The sequence below is a fragment of the Tursiops truncatus genome, chromosome 21 (genome assembly GCF_011762595.2).
Source record: "Tursiops truncatus isolate mTurTru1 chromosome 21, mTurTru1.mat.Y, whole genome shotgun sequence".
Classification (NCBI taxonomy): Eukaryota; Metazoa; Chordata; class Mammalia; order Artiodactyla; family Delphinidae; genus Tursiops; species Tursiops truncatus.
Window position 1 is genome coordinate 6,643,432 of NC_047054.1, and position 18,176 is coordinate 6,661,607.

The 18,176-nt window shown below is 40.7% G+C and overlaps 2 protein-coding genes across 3 annotated transcripts in view; one reads left to right on the plus strand and one right to left on the minus strand.

Moving 5' to 3' along the window:
- Positions 1–18,176, minus strand: part of MCPH1 (microcephalin 1) — a 229,828-nt gene that overhangs the window by 97,202 nt on the left and 114,450 nt on the right.
- ANGPT2 (angiopoietin 2) overlaps positions 1–18,176 on the plus strand; it is a 56,883-nt gene that overhangs the window by 23,256 nt on the left and 15,451 nt on the right. The window contains exons 2-5 of one of the 2 annotated variants that reach the window (XM_019921512.3): positions 5,498–5,653; positions 8,829–8,950; positions 13,496–13,728; positions 15,656–15,786. In XM_019921512.3, coding sequence (XP_019777071.1) covers positions 5,498–5,653; positions 8,829–8,950; positions 13,496–13,728; positions 15,656–15,786 — 642 coding nt within the window. The remainder of the gene's footprint in view (positions 1–5,497; positions 5,654–8,828; positions 8,951–13,495; positions 13,729–15,655; positions 15,787–18,176) is intronic. The other variant, XM_004315539.4, reaches the window with a different exon arrangement.

Here is an 18,176-nt window from a genome sequence, read left to right on the forward strand (position 1 = left end):
TCAGAGGGATTAGTGAGGTAGGAAAAAACAGCTTTTTTTGGGGGGTGTGAGTGGAAGAGACAACAGTTATAGTATCTTGTTTCCAAATTGAAATGCTATAGAATAAAATGTTTCCAGTGAAACCTCAAGTTGTTTGTTAACTTCCTAGGGAAATTAGGTTATTCAGATGGACAAAACCTAATGAACTAAAAAGGCATCAGGACACGGAGCTTTGTTGAAGTAGAAGTGATCTCTCAACCAGGACCTATATAGTTGGTAAGGGACCAACACCAAAATCTCAAAGTTAGGGATGATTTTTGTATACTATCTATGTTCTCAACCAGGATCTATATAGTTGGTAAGGGACCAACATCAAAATCTTGAAGTTTGGGATGATTTTTGTATACTACCTATGTTTTCCTTTCCCCAGCCAATTCTGAGATTACTTTCCTTTTGGTACAAAAAGTGATGATGATAATCTTGGTGAAAAGGAAGATGGCCAGGGAAACATTTTAGTGTGTAATCAATCTGCCACAGTTGCTTCGTAAATGGACTTATTTTTCCTGTCAAATTATTTTTCCAAATGTTTGGGGAGTAATGAAAAACCTCAGGACATATCTTACATTGAAAAAAATATATATGTCTATGTTGTGTTAAAATATCTTCTTCTGGCTGCTTGAATTTCAACGTGTTGCCAACTTTTAAAAGATGGTGTTTAGGGTGTAATTCTTTTTAGCGAATAAAAAAATAACATCAAGCGAGAATCTATGCAACTATAAGCATAGCAATAGCCTTACGAGGTTCATTTAAGTTTGGATAATCCATCTGAACGCGAAGGAAACAGAAACAGCGCAAGGACCCACACATGGAAGCGTGCTTGGACCATTAATTAAGACGAGGACAAAATGAACGTCCACACAATTCTTTCTAACTTGTAACGGGAACCTTTCCGAGGCACTTGGACCCACAAATGAGAATCGCTGCCTAATCATCTTCAGACATGAGGGCAATGTCAAACATTCCTTCAAAATATGAGTATGCGAAGCCACCCATGTGAAACGAGACAGAACCATATCCCTCCCTGGGGAGGCTCAAGTGTCTTGGAACTGTTTTGATAAGAGTGGCTAAGCGCAAACAGCAAGGACGGGAAACGTTTGCAGGAGGAGAGTGGGAGCAGGGCGCTGCCAGCGAGAGGAAAGGCCTCATTTGCTTCGTATTCTTTCTTGTACTAAGACCTCCTTATACTAGAGTGAACTTTCATTGGGTCGATTTCTATATTGCTGGGTTTCAGTTGCAGACAATTAAATACAGGAGATACTAAACAGAAAGACGTTTTTAGGCAACAAACTAGAAAAGAACTAATTTGTCAACTTCAAGAGTTGGGGGAATTTCAAAGCACATGCATCCGTGTGTATCAGCCAAACCGGCTTCATTTCTATATTTGGTCTTATGCTCAGGCACATGCCGTGATTTAGGGAAAGCCTGCATTAAATGGGAAATTTTCACACTACGTAATGAATGTTCAGAGTCTTTCTCTCTAAAAATTACTACTAGTCTTTGGGGGTGAAAACTACCCATTTGTCATGTCCCAGGAGATAAAAATCGTCACTGGTAGTCTTCAAATCTAGGCTTTTCTATTAGTAAAAATGACCCCCCCACCCCGCATTCCTTAGCTGTGTGGTAGGTGGTCTATCTTTTTCTTTAAGGCACTGAGAAGCTTGGCCATTGGAAGGCACGTTCACATCAATTTTGGGATGTACCACTTTGGGCTGTTAAAAGGCAGGAAGTGCGGTGTGCCCTCTGGGTTGAACTACCAGTCTGCTCCAGGCACCCCAGCCCAAAAGTGCCCATGTGAGACTGGGCACCTGTGGTCCATGGAAAGAGATGAACACAGTAACTGAGACATGGAAGCAACCAACAAACATCAACTAGAGTTATTGTGGTTGTTACTGCTGCTACCGTTTCTGGGATTAAGTACGTTCTTAATTCTTAGAGTACTCAACTGTCATATCACCCATCTCTCTTAAAACCTTAATTTAGGGCTTCCCTGGTGGCACAGTGGTTGAGGGTCTGCCTGCCGATGCAGGGGACGCGGGTTCGTGCCCCGGTCCGGGAAGATCCCACATGCCGCGGAGTGGCTGGGCCCGTGAGCCATGGCCGCTGAGCCTGCGCGACCGGAGTCTGTGCTCCGCAACGGGAGACGCCACAACAGTGAGAGGCCCGCGTACCGCACACAACAACAACAACAAAAACCTTAATTTAATTTCGCTGCGTAGCTAGTTAATAAAAGGGTAACAAGGGTTACCCTTGTGTGAAAGCACAGATCTTGTTGAGAATCAACGCAAAGTGTCTAATACTTGATATTCCTGTTTGTGTTTTACTTTTCTCTCAAAGACTTCAGTTAGTTAGCAATTGGGTCAGTATCATATAGGATTTTACTTTTTTTAGTTGTATATATTATATAAAGAAACTATATATGTATGTACTATATATAATATCTATATACACACATCATGTGTATACACAGATCTGTAACTTGCTTCAGTGTAAGATTAACCTCCTCTCTGCAACATACCATACACATATACTTTCACACACACATAACTCGTACACAGACTTTGTCATCCTAAAAAGCTGAAAAAATAGTGACTTAAAAAGCATTTATATTCTACTGTTTTCAAGCTTAGAGAAAGATATGGCCATAAAGTTAAGAAATTTTATTTTAAAAAATTAGGTCTTTTATGTCTTAAAGTTCTTGAGTCTAATTTTAAATTGGAACTTGACTTTAAAATGTCAAATTATAAACAATCCTCTCATGTGTCTTATTGATTGTAACCACATTTGACTCATTAGTTCTACAGTCGGGGTTGAGGATGATGAAGGATTCATTTTCCCCTTCTAGTTATGCGATTTAGAGCGAAACAAGATAGAACCGTTTTTATTTAGCCCTTAAGTACTCAAATCAACGAGAAGATTAAGACTACTAGTTTGTAACTTACTACTTCAGAGTATGTACTTAAACCAAACCCCAGCTTAAGTATATCTTTAATCGTTCGAAACTTCCCAGAATAAGTCTTTCTAAATATTATCTTTGCTGGGTGTTAAGAGTAACTAAGACAACTCTTCTGGATGACTTACATAGCTTTAACTTTAACCTCAAAAATTCCATTATTCCCATGGTAGTGAGAGAGAGAAAGAGAGAGGGAAAGAGGGAGCAGACAGGGAGGGAGGGAGGGAGGGAAGGAGAAATTACAAACTTCTATCCATGAGCTGTTTTATATCATGTATTTAAATTGTAAAAAGTTACAATTTTTAAAAGGCGGGGGAAAGGAAAAAGGAAAGAATGAATTAAGAAAGAAAGACCACAACCTCCAAAAGGCCTGAGCTAGTTAGTACTAGCTAGTTAATAAAAGGGTAACAAGAGTTATCACACTTCAGATTATATGAAGTCTATATTATACATGTTTGTTGGACTGCCAAGGAGTAGTACCTGATTTGTTTTCCTACGGTCGTCTTTTCTATTTTGGCCACTTCTCATATTGAGAAGTAAAGGCTTCAACTACAAGATTTTACAAATGATCGGGATTCTAGTAATTGTCAGGTTTCATGCTATATTTGATCTGCTCAAACCAAGGGAGAACCAGGGGGTGACTGTGAACCATCAAGATAAGCAGCGTGGAGGGAGATGGGCAGTGCGTGGGATGGAGGTGATGCAAACCAGCATGGAAACAGTAACCCTACAGCTCTCACACTAACCCCGACCCTGCACCACCACTCCAGACACAGTGTGTAAGCTGGACCAACAAAGAAGCCCTTGACGGTCGGGGGAAACTCGACCCTGGCCGTTCCATTTTCTCACTCTTATAGGCAGAAGCATAGAATTACTCAGGGGTTAACACTTCAGGAGAAATAAGGTTTGATGACTAGCTCTATGAATGGTTTCTCTGCAGAGAATGATGAGTTGTAAAGAAAGGCACTATAAGCAGATGTTGTTTTTAAATAAGCAGTTTGATGATCAACTTTCAATTATCCAATTTAATAAAAAAATTTTTTTGAGTTATAACTATATGAAAAAGAAATGAAAATAAAAATAAGGTTTCTGTCCTCATGACCTTATAGTTTAGACCAATGACTGGAATTGTGGCTCCCATGATTGGATCATTAAGAAAAACAAAGAAAGGAAATGAAATTTTAAGTACCTAGAGTTATACATGCACAATGCCTCTAAAAGCAGAGCTTAATTCATCCTTAAAACACTCCTCTGACCAAACCGAAACCCTATTATATATACGAGGACACTGTGGCCCTCCCCAAAGTTGAGCAACTTAACTAGAGTCCAAGGAAAATAGGGGAGCAGGTGTGCACAGCCTGAAGCCCACATGTTCCTTCCCACACACCTGGCTGGCCTGCATTTGTATTCTTTTTTTAATTAATTTATTTATTTTTGGCTGCATTGGGTCTTCATCGCAGCGTGTGGGCTTTCTCTAGTTGCGGCGAGCGGGGGCTACTCTTCGTTGTGGTGCGCGGGCTTCTCATTGCGGTGGCTTCTCTTGTTGCGGAGCACGGGCTCTAGGCGTGCGGGCTTCAGTAGTTGTGGCACACGGGCTTAGCTGCTCCGCGGCATGTGGGATCTTCCCGGACCAGGGATCGAACCCGTGTCCCCTGCATTGGCAGGTGGCTTCTTAACCACTGCGCCACCAGGGAAGTCCCTGCATTTGTACTTAACTGTATATTTTTACTGCCAAAGACATAGGCACCTATACCCATGGCAATGAATTAGCTTGTTGACGCTCTTACACGTAAGCGAGTGTTAGAATGAGCAGGCATGCCCTCGGTCCATGGGGGAAGAACCAATCCTGACGGTCACGTGAGATAATGAATAGACTAGACTAGGATTAAGTCTGCCTGATAGAGAAAATGACGAAACCGTGAAAAATGCACACGTTAGGAGAACTTAACAGGTCTAATGTGTGATGATCTCAGTAAGAGGGAAGGTAGGGGGGTGGTCGCTGCAGAATGTGGCCCTGAGTTACAGGGAACATCCAAAGGTGCATCCCTCCTCATACTCTATCTTAGAGTCTTCTGAAGCCCGTATTTTGAGAAACCGCAAGTCTAGAAAGTGGTAGAAATAGTGATGCTTCTTTGTACCAGATTTTCATTTCCTGCGTAACGTGGATGCAACACAGCGAAATCCTGGTGGCCCTTCCTGCTGCCCGGCACGGCCATCTGCCCACCTCTGAGCTGTGGTTTGACCACCTCCCTTGCCTGTGTGCACTTCTAGGGCTGTCTAAACCGTCTGTCTCCCACACATGCTGTTACCGGGCTGCCAGATTTTGAATCAACATAAAATCACACTGTCTTTTACTGCTAGTGATAAGAAAAACCCAGCAAGATGGCAAAGTCAGAGCAAGGCACAAGCCTTCCAAGAGGTGCTTTAAAAGACAAGGGAAACTAATTAGGAATAAGGTTTCTGATCATTCGACTCACGACCGTCTCCCTGACACTTGTTCTTTTCTAGCTTGAGAATTACATCCAGGACAACATGAAGAAAGAAATGGTGGAGATACAACAGAACGCAGTGCAGAACCAGACCGCTGTGATGATAGAAATAGGAACCAACCTGCTAAATCAAACCGCAGAGCAGACCCGGAAGTTAACTGATGTTGAAGCCCAAGTAAGTAGTGAAATAGGAAACAGAGAATGGCCCAGCCAGACAAATACTAGCACAAAATCGTTACCTAATGAAACAAGGGAAAAGCAGAGGAAGCGCGAGGATAGCGGAAAAAAGGATGAGTTGATGAGAAATTAAGAATTTGTGTCTAGACAGAAATTTAAAATCAGGAAATATATTTTCATTTTTACTACTGAAGTTACATTACCTTTATTCTACTGAGGACGTACAAACCATTTTCATGTTATTCATACGTGACTACGAGAGAGATGTTCCTCTGCCTCACTGGTATTTTCTGGACTTGAGATAAACTTTCCATTTCTGAGCCCTTCGCTGTTTTGTGCATCTGAGACACGAAAAGCACTGAGGCAGAATGCTAGAAGCTTTGTGCTTAACCCTAACTCTTGAGTTAAGATGAAAGCTAAGTCTCACAGAACTGCCAAAACAATCTGTGGTGTGTGTTTGTACAATTTGTGGTGTGAATTTATAGAGAGAGAAGCAAAGAGAAGAGTAAGAAGAAGTGGTTGAGGCACAGAGAGTGTTTAGCCATCAGCCCAGAGCCTCGAGTTCCATGATTAACTGGACGCACAGATCTCAACAAGGCACTAGCTTTCCCTGGCCTCCGAGGTTGTGACTGTGAAATGGGGGGACTGGCCAGGTGACTGACTGCCAAGTTCCCTTTTAGCTTTAAGATTCCACGAGCTATCAATTAATAGTAGTAGGAAAGAAGAATATGAAATATGAAAATATTAGAAGAATAACAGCAAAACATTAAAACAAGCCATGCTGAATGACAAACAATATGTGACCCAATAAGAAGAGTCCGGGTGGGGAAAAAGTGCTGCTGGGGGGATCTACGGAGATGCTTCAAGTTCAAGCTTTGTCATCGGTGAAATGGCCTTCTGGGTCCTAACCCTAGCTTCTTTATAGTCTTGTGAAGTTAGTATCTTCCTACCCTGAGTTATAAATAATGCTCAAAAAAAAACAACGTAGATTTAATGGTAAACGACCCCCATGACATATTATTCTTATGTGCTACTTAAGCTAAAAGACCAAGAAATGCCAAACATCAGTCAGGACGGGATAAGAAATAAGGGAAACGATAAGCCTTCCAACTGTAATAAGCCCACGTTGAGAAGGGCACCAGCATTCTTTCATTGTCTCTCTGAGAACTACTGGATAAGGTAGAGAGAACAGCAGGCGGGTGGTAGGAGAATAACAGAGTTTTATCTGAATATAGAATAAGAAGTTATTTGCTTACCACATCTTTCCATAACATCAGAGCAGTTTAGGACAAATATAAATATCTTACACAACAGGTCACAAGGTACTGAAAATTGTAATCCCCAGAGGTCATAAAATCCAAAAAGGAGAAGACACAAAAATCTAAAAGTAAATGTATCAATATATCCATTGTCAATTGTTAGAATAAATTAGTAATGCTTAGGTCACATCCCACCTTTGGGTAGTAAAACTGATGAGCAATTAAGCCCTTCAAAAAGTTGTCCTGGAAGTATAACATTGCCTGTGGTTCAGATAAGAGAAATAAAAAAGTATAAGATACAGAGCAATGATGTAAATCTTTGCCATCCTGTGTTGTTAGGCTTACTAGCATTTAAAGAGGTTTTGTTGGGTCACATGATATAAAAAATCTATTGTGAAACTAGATATCACCTGATCCAGGATTACAGGAAAATAGGAAGATGGCTGGAAAGAAAACAGCCTATAATGTCCAACTGAACACATTAAGACGGCGGAGCCCAAGCAAGGACATCAAGGGACCGAATTGCGTACCAACTTACTTAAGGCATCTGCTGCGTAGTTACTATGTGAAACGGGTTAAATCCAAACATGAAAATTTCTGATATGAAGATTCTTCCAGCTTGTCAGGGTGTCAGACTATTAAACCAGACTGTGAGGGGTGGCTGGAGGCCTGAGAACTCAGAGAGAACAGACAACCATGTGACCTGGGTAACTTAGAGTCACCTGCAGTTGGAGGCCTTCGGAAAAGTGATGGAAAACATCGCAACTGGTCCTGGGTGGGTCAGGACCCACACGCCATCCTCCCACCCCTCCCCCACTGAACTCATTTTATAGCTCTTAGGAGCTAAATAAAAGACCGAGTTTCCAGGTCCTTCTATCAATAACCAACACAGAATGTCTGGGCCCAAAGAAGATGTAGGGCAAATCTATATTCCGGGTGTTAACATTAAATCACACCCTGAGGTTGGCCAATGCCTTCTTTCATGCGCAGAAGTGTTCATGGTATGAAGGCATCCAGCTTTGACTAAGGACCAGACCGTCCCTAAACCTGCACGGTGGGGCTGGGCTGCCGCTTCCACGAATGACACAGACCCCGAGCAAACAATGCTTCTTTCAAGGACCCTCATTCTGGGCAACAATTCTGCCTGACACTTACACATGATGTCACATCCTGAGTAACCATGACACAGAGGATGTGAGTCATGGACTCTTCCTGCTAGAAGGCAGCCAAACGCGAAAGAATTCATTCTTTAAGTTGTTTGAACACAATGGGAACAGAGATACCGCACGTGGTCTATGTCAGAAAGGCCCACAAAGCAAAACTGAGCTCCTACTTCATATTGATGTTCTTGTTTCCTGATGGGTTTACATGATTTTTAAAATAGGAAAAAGAGCAGTGGAAAAGGGGGGGCGGAAGAAGAAAGAAAGACTAAACAAGTGAATACAAACAAGGAAATGCTGGGCTAAAAATGAGCTACGTTCTTATAGAATGGAAGTATGTGACTTCTGAACACTTTGTCTACTGGCAGATGTGAGAACAGCATTTTGTCTCGAGCAGAGGAAAAGCCTCTCTTCATTTATCAACAACTTCTGATATATTAAATATGACCATTTTATACTCTCAATTATCTCACTGTGTGAAATGGTAAAACATGGCAGAACAAGAAAATGAACATTATTTGACACAAACACCATCGTTCAGAACTATTAAACCCTTTCCAAAATACATGATGAAAAAAATGTTTAACACACTCTGATGCAATCCAGCACAACAAGCCTTTTCTGAAAATGAAAATTATGCCAAATTAAGATGCTTGGGTAAGTAAGTAACATTTTAGTTATGTTTTCCTATAATTTAGGTAACTTTATGTCTAATTAAAAATAATAAATAGGAATTTTATTTTGTTACATTTAGGTATTAAATCAGACAACAAGACTTGAACTTCAGCTTCTGGAACATTCCCTATCTACAAACAAATTGGAAAAACAGATTTTGGATCAGACCAGTGAAATAAACAAACTGCAAGATAAGAACAGGTAATAAAAATACAAAGAAATGTATAATCCAGAACTGTACACTTTCTAGATATGAAAGCCTATTTCATATGACTATTAATTATAAGCGTGGCTTCCAAAATGCTGAATTTCTTAATGTATAGTACAAGGATCAGAAACCTTGTGAGGGGAAGGTAGGGAGAGGGTTTGGAGAAAAATACTGCAAGGGCATCACCTTCTAAAACAGACTTCAACTTTGTTTTTTAATCCTCTGGCCCCTTAAAGATTCTCTTACACTAATCCTCCGAATTCTACCTCCATATCATGCATGAATCTATGGAAAACTACTGCCAGGGTTGTGCAGTAAAAGTCACACTGGCTGGGGCATTTTGATATTAACTTTGCCAAGTTCTTTGCCTCTGAGGACTTAGTTTATCCCAATGCAAAACAGTCTACAGCAGGAAAACTACACTTTATTGTAAACCAATGCGCATTTCATGATGCAGTATTTACTCTTAAAGCATATGATAAAGTAAAAACAAAAGTTAATACTAAATATGGTTATATTACTATCTAAATAAATATTTTAAAAATCCCAAGAAAACCAATACAAAAACTAAGATTATGGATGACCAGTGGGGATGGTTTTCATAGGTTTATTCCAGGAGGGGACATATGAGGATAATTCTATTCACGTTCCAGGTGTGCTTACCTCCTTGTTTCTAATCGGGATATGTACACATGACATGGAGGATGGTCAGACAACAACACACTCTAATTCACAATTAAATAATTCTTTATTCTTAACCAAAAATGACTGTAAGCTTATTGTCTTATAATCATTCTTTCCTGTTAATCAAGAACTAAGCTGAAACAATTCTTCTGTTCTTTGAGTAACAAGTTGGACTCATTATTGATTTAGGGTTTTGAAAAGCAAGTAGATTTTTATTCCAAATATTTTAATGTTTCAAATTTTTGTCTTCTGCAAAGTAATAAATAAAATCTGAGACCAATAATTGAGACATAACAGTCTCTCTAGTTTCATGTTGTTAAAATGGCCTTATTTAATGTTCTTTTGAGTGGGCTGTAGTAATGCTGGACGCCCTGGTACTGGACACGGTCCCCACCTTAGTTTTCTAATTTAGTACTCAAGGATGCTAAAATGATCACTTACGCACGTCAGTTACATTACCCAGGCACCATCTTTGTAAATTTTTGTCAAATTGTATTGCCCTTTGCCTATAAAAGTGTGCATCTTATTCCCAAATCAAGACACACTGCTTAATATTTTCATTTACCACAAGGTGCAAACTTTCCTATACGAAGTCAACTTGAATTGCTGTGAAAAACAGCTGACAACTTTCACTACGTTTTTTGATCATCCACGATTTGATGAAATTCCTTTGTATGTTAAAGCTTTACAAGGTACAAAATAGTGATTGCAACCACACAGAAATCTGCTGTGTTTTCTGATAATTCTTGCTTAAATGATCCTTCACATTTTTTCCTCCTTAATCCTTCACAATTTTTCCCAGGTTAATTGACATTTGACCAGTAATGTGCTTTTCCAATAATTTCACTCCATTTTTATATGAAATTATATTTGAACATCCCAACATGTTCTCCGTAAAACTACCTTGTCGAATAAACATCTCTAACAAACGAAAATCCTACATGACTTGCAGCACCAGAGCACCACAACTTGGACAGCAGACATCTAACTCAGACTGGAGTTGCATAAGAACTGTTTCTGAATAACCTGCCATAGTGCGGACACTGAAAGGCGTGGCTTTTATCAGCTGACTTATAAAAACCATATGAAACAAATCTAAATCTATACCTGCAGGAAGAATAATCATTTTAGCAGCTGCAGAAATCACGCTCTCTTTTGTCACAAATATGAAATGAAATGGCAATGATAATGGTTTTTTCATCAACAACTGTTAGTAAATACAAATAAGAAAATTGTGTTGATGATTCTACATCTTTCAGTGAGTTTGGCATGCTGTTTTCAGGTGCCTTAAATTTTGACTAGCCTAAGATTTCATCTGCAGGAACAACATTACAAAAATATGTGAATGTGGGCTTCCCTGGTGGCGCAGTGGTTGAGAGTCCGCCTGCCGATGCAGGGGACACGGGTTCGTGCCCCGGTCTGGGAAGATCCCATATGCCGCGGAGCGGCTGGGCCCGTGAGCCATGGCCACTGAGCCTGCATGTCCGGAGGCTGTGCTCCGCAACGGGAGAGGCCGCAACAGTGAGAGGCCCGCGTACCGCAAAAAAAAAAAAAAAAAAAAAAGAAATGTGAATGTGCTGCACGTTTGACAAACCACATTTTAAATGATCTTCAATAATTCCCCCAATGTACAACTGTCTTCTTCATGGAACAGTTTCCAATGAAGTCAAAGTACTTATTAGAGTCAACATTTTTCTGAAAATTGCCACTATAAACTTCTTGATTCACCAGCTGAAGCTGAAAATTACTATGCCCTTTTCATCTTATCATCCTTTTTTTTTTCCTTCTAAAATAAGTGATTGATTTAGGGGTTATTTGTACCAGTTCAGTTAAATTGTGATATTGTTATATGATTACTGTTATTGAAAAATGTTGTCATTGATACTGTCCCCTTCTGAAGAGAGGCAATAAAAACTCATAAGAGAAACATGATTCAGCCTTGATGTTTCCACCAACAAGGATATTTCCCCACATTTCTCAACAGACCATGAATTATGTTAATATAAAGTTAAGCTGTACCTAAGTCCAACTGTTATGGTGATGATCAAATTGATCATCCTGTATCAGAAATTCAAATAAGATGCTAAAAAGCAAAGTGTCGGGCAATGCAGGCATTCTCCACCCTGCCCCACCCTCCTCCCATCACCCGTCAACACTGACCGTGGCATTTGCTGCGCTGCACAACGTTCTTGCTATGAGTTTATGCTCTATTCTCATCTGTTTTACCCCGTTTATTTAATTTCCTTTTATTAAAAAAAAAGAAAAGCTTATTGCAACCCACTAAATTGATCGCACAAGCCAGTAACAGGTCCAGATGAGCATTTTGCAAAACGCTGCTCTGAAATCCGATCTCTGAGACTCTTTACAGCCTTAAACGCAACGATACATGGTGCTGCTTATGACCAGCCTGGTCTGGGATGACCCGATGCTGGGCTCACCTCTTCAGTACCTGCTCGTATTTAACCTTAAGATTAAATCTTTTCGATCAGGATGTGACTGACCTCTGGATTCTACTGGTAGAGGTTTGGGAGAAAGAAACAATTTTTTTTTTTTTTTCATATCCATCCCACAGTATTCACACTCTCATTCACACTCTGGACCGTGTGATCATCACATCTTTCTTTTATGCCTCTTCATAGAATATTAAAGACAACAAAAGATTGGCTGGATGACAAATTTCAGCAAGATCACTTTGAAGGCAGTATAGATGAGTGATTTTAAAATGTCCGTACATTTTATGTTAATGGTCTAGGTGAAGCATTGTAGGAGTACTTCCTATTGCCTGTACGCTGATGGTCCTAGAAATGATTTTAGGTAGAAAAGAAAAAAATTATGCATTTATTTTTAGGTTACCTTCTGCTTACGGTAAGTCATCTTGGTTTTTAGATCAATGAAAGTGATACACAAGTTAAAAAAAATAAGTTAGCTGATATCAGTAAAAATATTAAGAAATAATAGTTGAAAAAATGGATATGGTGCAACTGATGAAAGTTGAAAGCAAATGTCTGCATCACGGTAACGGATTATTTCTTGACTTGGTACTTTGACAGTATACTTATTGTCACACACTGGTTTGCAATGACTATTGGACTGGGATAAATTTAAGAGCTGCAACTGTATTTCTGATAATAATGATGATTCATACTGACTATTAATGCTCATAGGGAAGACCTGTAACGGGTAGCTTGTCCCTTGGCTGAACAATGTTGTTTCCAGGGTTAAAGGTTCAGAAAATGTTACTGCCCCCAAAAAGGAACAATAGACCCATAGATTATTTGAACTAGAAGGGGTCTCAGAGAGCATCATCTAATCTAATGCCTTCACTATGGATAGCGATTTACTTCTGTAGGTGGACTTTCCCTTAGATAGATATACACCTGAGATCCAAGGAGGGGATGGTCTGCCCCAGGTAACCCAGGGGGTCACGTGCAGAGGCAAGGTTCTCAGCCCGGGGCTCTCCCCACTGACGCACAGGTGTTCCCAAACCAAGGGCACCTTGTCATTGTCCTTTGTCCACTGTCATTCCTCTTCAGCGGAACCACGGTCTTCAAGTGCACTGCATGTGGTAACTTCTAGTTATGAACCTTACATTTTCTCCTCATGTCATATCTATGTCCTCTATCTGATCTCAGCAAGTTTGAGAGCTTCTTCAGGGCCGTGGCAACATCTTGTTACTTTATAACTTACTTTATAACTCCTTTAACATCTTAACAGAGTGCCCTGGAGAAGCAGAAATTCAATAAATATGAATGATTGTATAAGGATTATGAAACTGATTAGCTGTTTACAAAGCACTTGGCTTTGATGGCGATCAGAAAACCCTTCACTAACTAACAATTATTTCCCTTTACAAGTTTCCTGGAAAAGAAAGTTCTAGACATGGAAGACAAGCACATAGTTCAACTTCGGTCAATCAAAGAAGAGAAAGATCAGCTCCAGGTGTTGGTATCCAAGCAAAATTCCATCATTGAAGAGCTAGAAAAACAACTGGTGACGGCCACGGTGAACAACTCAGTTCTCCAAAAGCAGCAACACGACCTGATGGAGACAGTTCATAACTTACTGACTATGATATCGACATCAAACTGTAAGTAAAGTTTACATACTAGTTTTTCTTCAGTTTTATCTGCCAGTAGTCGACGAACCTTTCAAAATTCTAAAAGAGACTCTCACCTTTCAGAAAAAGCACACTTCTCTTACTATTTCATATGAATGCTTTATAGGGTCTCAGTATGGAATCGATTAAAAAGGAGGAAGAGGGGAAGGGGACTATATATTTATACTAATTACTATGAGGCAAACCAACCCAAACATACTTTTTTGTTCATGGGCTCAGAGAGTCTACTCTTAGTTAGTTCCATTGCTACCTAGATGTTTGGGGCTGGGTACGTTACTAAACCATAGTGGACATTTTTTTATTTTTTAAGAGGGAGAAACAATCCTAGGCCCGTAGGGTTGTTGTGAAGATTAAATGAGATAATATCGGTATTTGCAGTAACTGGCATAAGACTGGTACCCAAGAAATGCCAGTTTCCTTCTCTCACCACATCCTTAACTACATCTTGCCTTCCTTATTCCTTTTTGACCTTTCAACTTCTCTTCGATATTAGAGGGAAGAAGGGATGCACCTTCAGTCGTTAATTAGAGACATGATACACAACCTGTGTGGTATTTTTAAGTTTTTTTTTTTTTCTTAAACATTGGGTCTAGTTCTTGCTACGGTCTGGTTCAGTGTCCTTTCAACTGTATTCTTTTGACACAGATGCACTTTACATATGATTCATGTAGAGACCCTCTTCACCTCCATAAGAAATATGTTCTCACATTTTCCTTGACTCATACAGCTATCCCCACTTTAATTACAGAAACATTTACGCAAGGTCTCTACTTAAACAAGGACGCAAACAAACAAGAACAGTAGCACAACCTTGTGCTAAGGGGCAGGTTTCACACCAGGTGGCCAGCTTGCAGCATGTGCCTTCCAACTAGACTTTCACTCTCTTATAATTTAAAAAAAAATCATGTATTTTTCTCACATTCAGAGAAAAGGAAAAGACAACTATCTGATGTCTGGTGGGACCAAGACAGTGTGAGGTATTAGCTTGGATGAGCCAAAGTAGAGAAAGTCACGTAGCTCAGATCCTGGCAGAACAAACGAGCACAGGTGAAAGAGCAGCAGGACAGGCTTCGTCTGTGCCGTGTGCTTCCAGCTGGCGTGCAGACGGGAGCCTCCACCTGTGATGCCTGCCCTCGCCACCCGGTCCAGACACCTAGGCTTTCGTCCGTCTCTAGAATGACGTACAAATACACACCTGCAAGAATACATACACACAAACACTTTTTCAATGTGGCAAAAGAGGGACTGGAAAGTCTAAACGTTGAGAGCAGAATAAAAATTTGAAAGAATTTCATAGTCCTAGACTTTTTAGACTTAAAAGGAAGAATTTCAAAGACGCAGATAAATAAATGTTAGGTTCCTCTTTAACGCAAGCTATCATGAGACGGTTGCTAAAAATCCAAAGAATACTAAATGTCTTCACCCAGTGGTCTAAAGAAACGTATAAAGGCTTGGCCTCAGATACACAGAAAGAAAGGAAAGCAATCCACACCACTGCCTAGATAGGACGTGGCCAATGGGCTGTGGATGCAGCCACTGTAGAGCCAACTTTATTTTTAGGTACATTCTTTATTCTTCTGTAATAACTTTATCTGATTCTACTCAAGATGGAAGATTTTTTTAAAAGTAATAGTTTATTAAGGCTGAGTGTGAAGTACTTGCATTACATATAGTTGATGAGAAGAAAAAGGAAGTATGGATTACTGGTAACAGTCTTTGAGAGTTAACACGAAACAGGCTGAAGGGGTAACTTCTGAAAGGCTAAAATACTAGCATCTCCCTTTTACTTATTTTAAGAATTCAAATGTAATAAAACTTAGCAAATGAGTGCATCTTGAAATAACATACTTTTATCTTCTCACGAACTCCTTTTAAAAGCTTTCCTATTTTTAAAAAGCAGCTAAGCACTCCCTCATTGCTAAGGAAGAACAAATCATCTTCAGAGATTGCGCGGAAGCATTCAAATCAGGACTGACCACCAGTGGCATCTACACACTGACGTTCCCTAACTCCACGGAGGAGATCAAGGTAAGGCATTGTCTCCCATTTTCACCTCCCTGGCTTGAAGCAAGTCGTTTTAGAAGTGGAGCAACTGCAGACATAGTTCACACACCCCGGATCCATCCCAGCTCCACTCAGAGCAAAGCAAGAAACACTGACACACGGAAAGGTCTCACCAAGGGCTCCGAGCCCAGCCACTGGGCACAGAACACTGACGATGCACATGAACGATGTAGAAATATCCATCTTATTATATGTGTCTACCTAATATATAAGATAATCTACTCGTCGTCTCCTTGCATTTGGCTTAGTCATGCAGAGTGTCAGCTGTCTGCCTTGAAGTGTCAGACTCGCATCATTAACTTCAAAGAAAATGTCTTCCAAAATACCAGAGTTCGAACACCCATAGTTTATGTTTCAATCGTTACTTCAAGCAGCAATCGTACTCCATCCATAAAACAAAAGGCTTGTTCAACTTGCAACTGAAACAGTCACACAAGGTTTCTCTTTGAGACAGCCATGGCACCTTGATGTGCAGAAGTGATTTATACTCACTTCCATTGCATCAAACAGAAGATAAAAAGACGTGCCCGCAGCAGTAGAGGTTTAATAAGATTAATACTTTTTTTACTGCTTTGTCAGAGACATCCTGAAGTGAACTTGGCTTTTTCCCCCCAAACAGCGAGTGTGTGACCGAGGAACACAGTGACTCCGGCGTGCTCTGCACCAGTTAGTTCATTCCAGGGCACTGGCAGTTTCACCCACTAGTGCTTTTGTACCATCAGTGCAAATGCTGTCACAGCCCCAAAGGCCAAGGACATGGTTATGGAGACAGTTCCGACCCTTTGGACTTGCTGCAGGGGGCTCAAGGCTTCCCTGGGTGGGCCATTCATACCCCCATCTGATGGGCTGGAAGACTTAACTCACACCATCAACAAGAGCAGGTCATTTTCTTCCCAAGTACCTGGAGTTTACTTCAAGGTGGAAGCTCGTAAGTGAACCAAGAATCAGAATTTACCGTCAGGAGAAGCCAGTGTACAGCTTAACTCGGTTTTTCTTGGATATTCTGGAAAACTTGCTTTGGGAGATGTTAAGCTTTAGATGAGAAAAAAAAAGTCACTTCCCCGGGGAGTATTTCAATGTGGCTTTGATAAGGTAAAACAACATTACATGAGAATCAGTGTGAAGTGTTACAGAACCCTGGGATGACTGTATATGCTAAATGCCTCTAAGTATGTTTACGTCCAACTGTAAAGGCAGCTACACATTGAATGAACAGAAACACTTACAGAAAAGGCACTTGACGCTGCATCAAAATGGAGACTTCAAAGGCTCCTGAAAGTATCATCTCTTTGAACTCAGGGTTATCCTCAGTATGTAACATGGTCATAAAGGAAAACACTTTAAAAATACAAACAAGGGCTTAAAGATGTGGGATTTCAAACAGTAACATACACTTGATTTTGAATTTAAAAGATAAATATTCGATTTATCTTGAATAATAGCACAATATTCTTGTGCTATTATTCACGGTAAGACTTTCCAAAGAAATCTTTCGAATTCATTCGTGCTGCTTTAAATCAACCTTGAAAATCAGTTAATGTCCCTAGCACCCTAAAAGCAGTGTATTAAGGGGAGAAAAAACCCAAATATTCTGTTGCAGATGAAAAAGTAATGAGCAGACTCTATACTAAGCCCTTCAGTCCCCTGTGCTATCTGGTTCTCATGCCAGCTCTTTGGACGCTGTTGTCTGTCACCAGATGTCGGTCTGTTCTGGGTCTGGAGGTAAGGAGACAGAAGTGACCTGAGCAGGAGAATGGAGAGTAGAGTGGGCTGCTCCCTGATGCAGACCCAGAGGGACTGTGTAATGTTTCCTGCCTCAGTGCATGTCCCTGCCCCAGCTCGCCGTACCAACCCCAAAGACCTCACTGCCGGGAGAAGAAGATATACAGCTCTGGGGTGATGTGGTCTCAGGCCACGGCTGGAAACATTAGGATTTATATATGCCTTTTGCACGTACGCAGTGAAAACAGCTCATTGGCACAGCCGGGAACAGCAATCTCTGAAGCCTCGATGTTTTCATCTCTAACATATATGGTCCAGATGAGTCACCTCTGGATTCCCTTCCAGACTTCAGGCTCCATAATTCAATCTGAGGAAGGCCGACAGATCTGGGTGTAAATTCTGACTCTGCCAACGTGTGCCTCTCAGCAAGTCACTGAACCTGCGTGAGGCTCCCGTTTCCTGATCTGCGACGTGACACGATGTCCCCTGTCTTAGAGAGCGGTTTCGGGGTGATGATGGAGAGGAGCACCCAGGACAGGGCTCGGTGCTTGCCATCCATTCAACACGCAAGGACTGTGAGACAACCGCTCTGTGGGCCAGGGCACCTGAGCTTGGCCTGCTTCATCTAATTC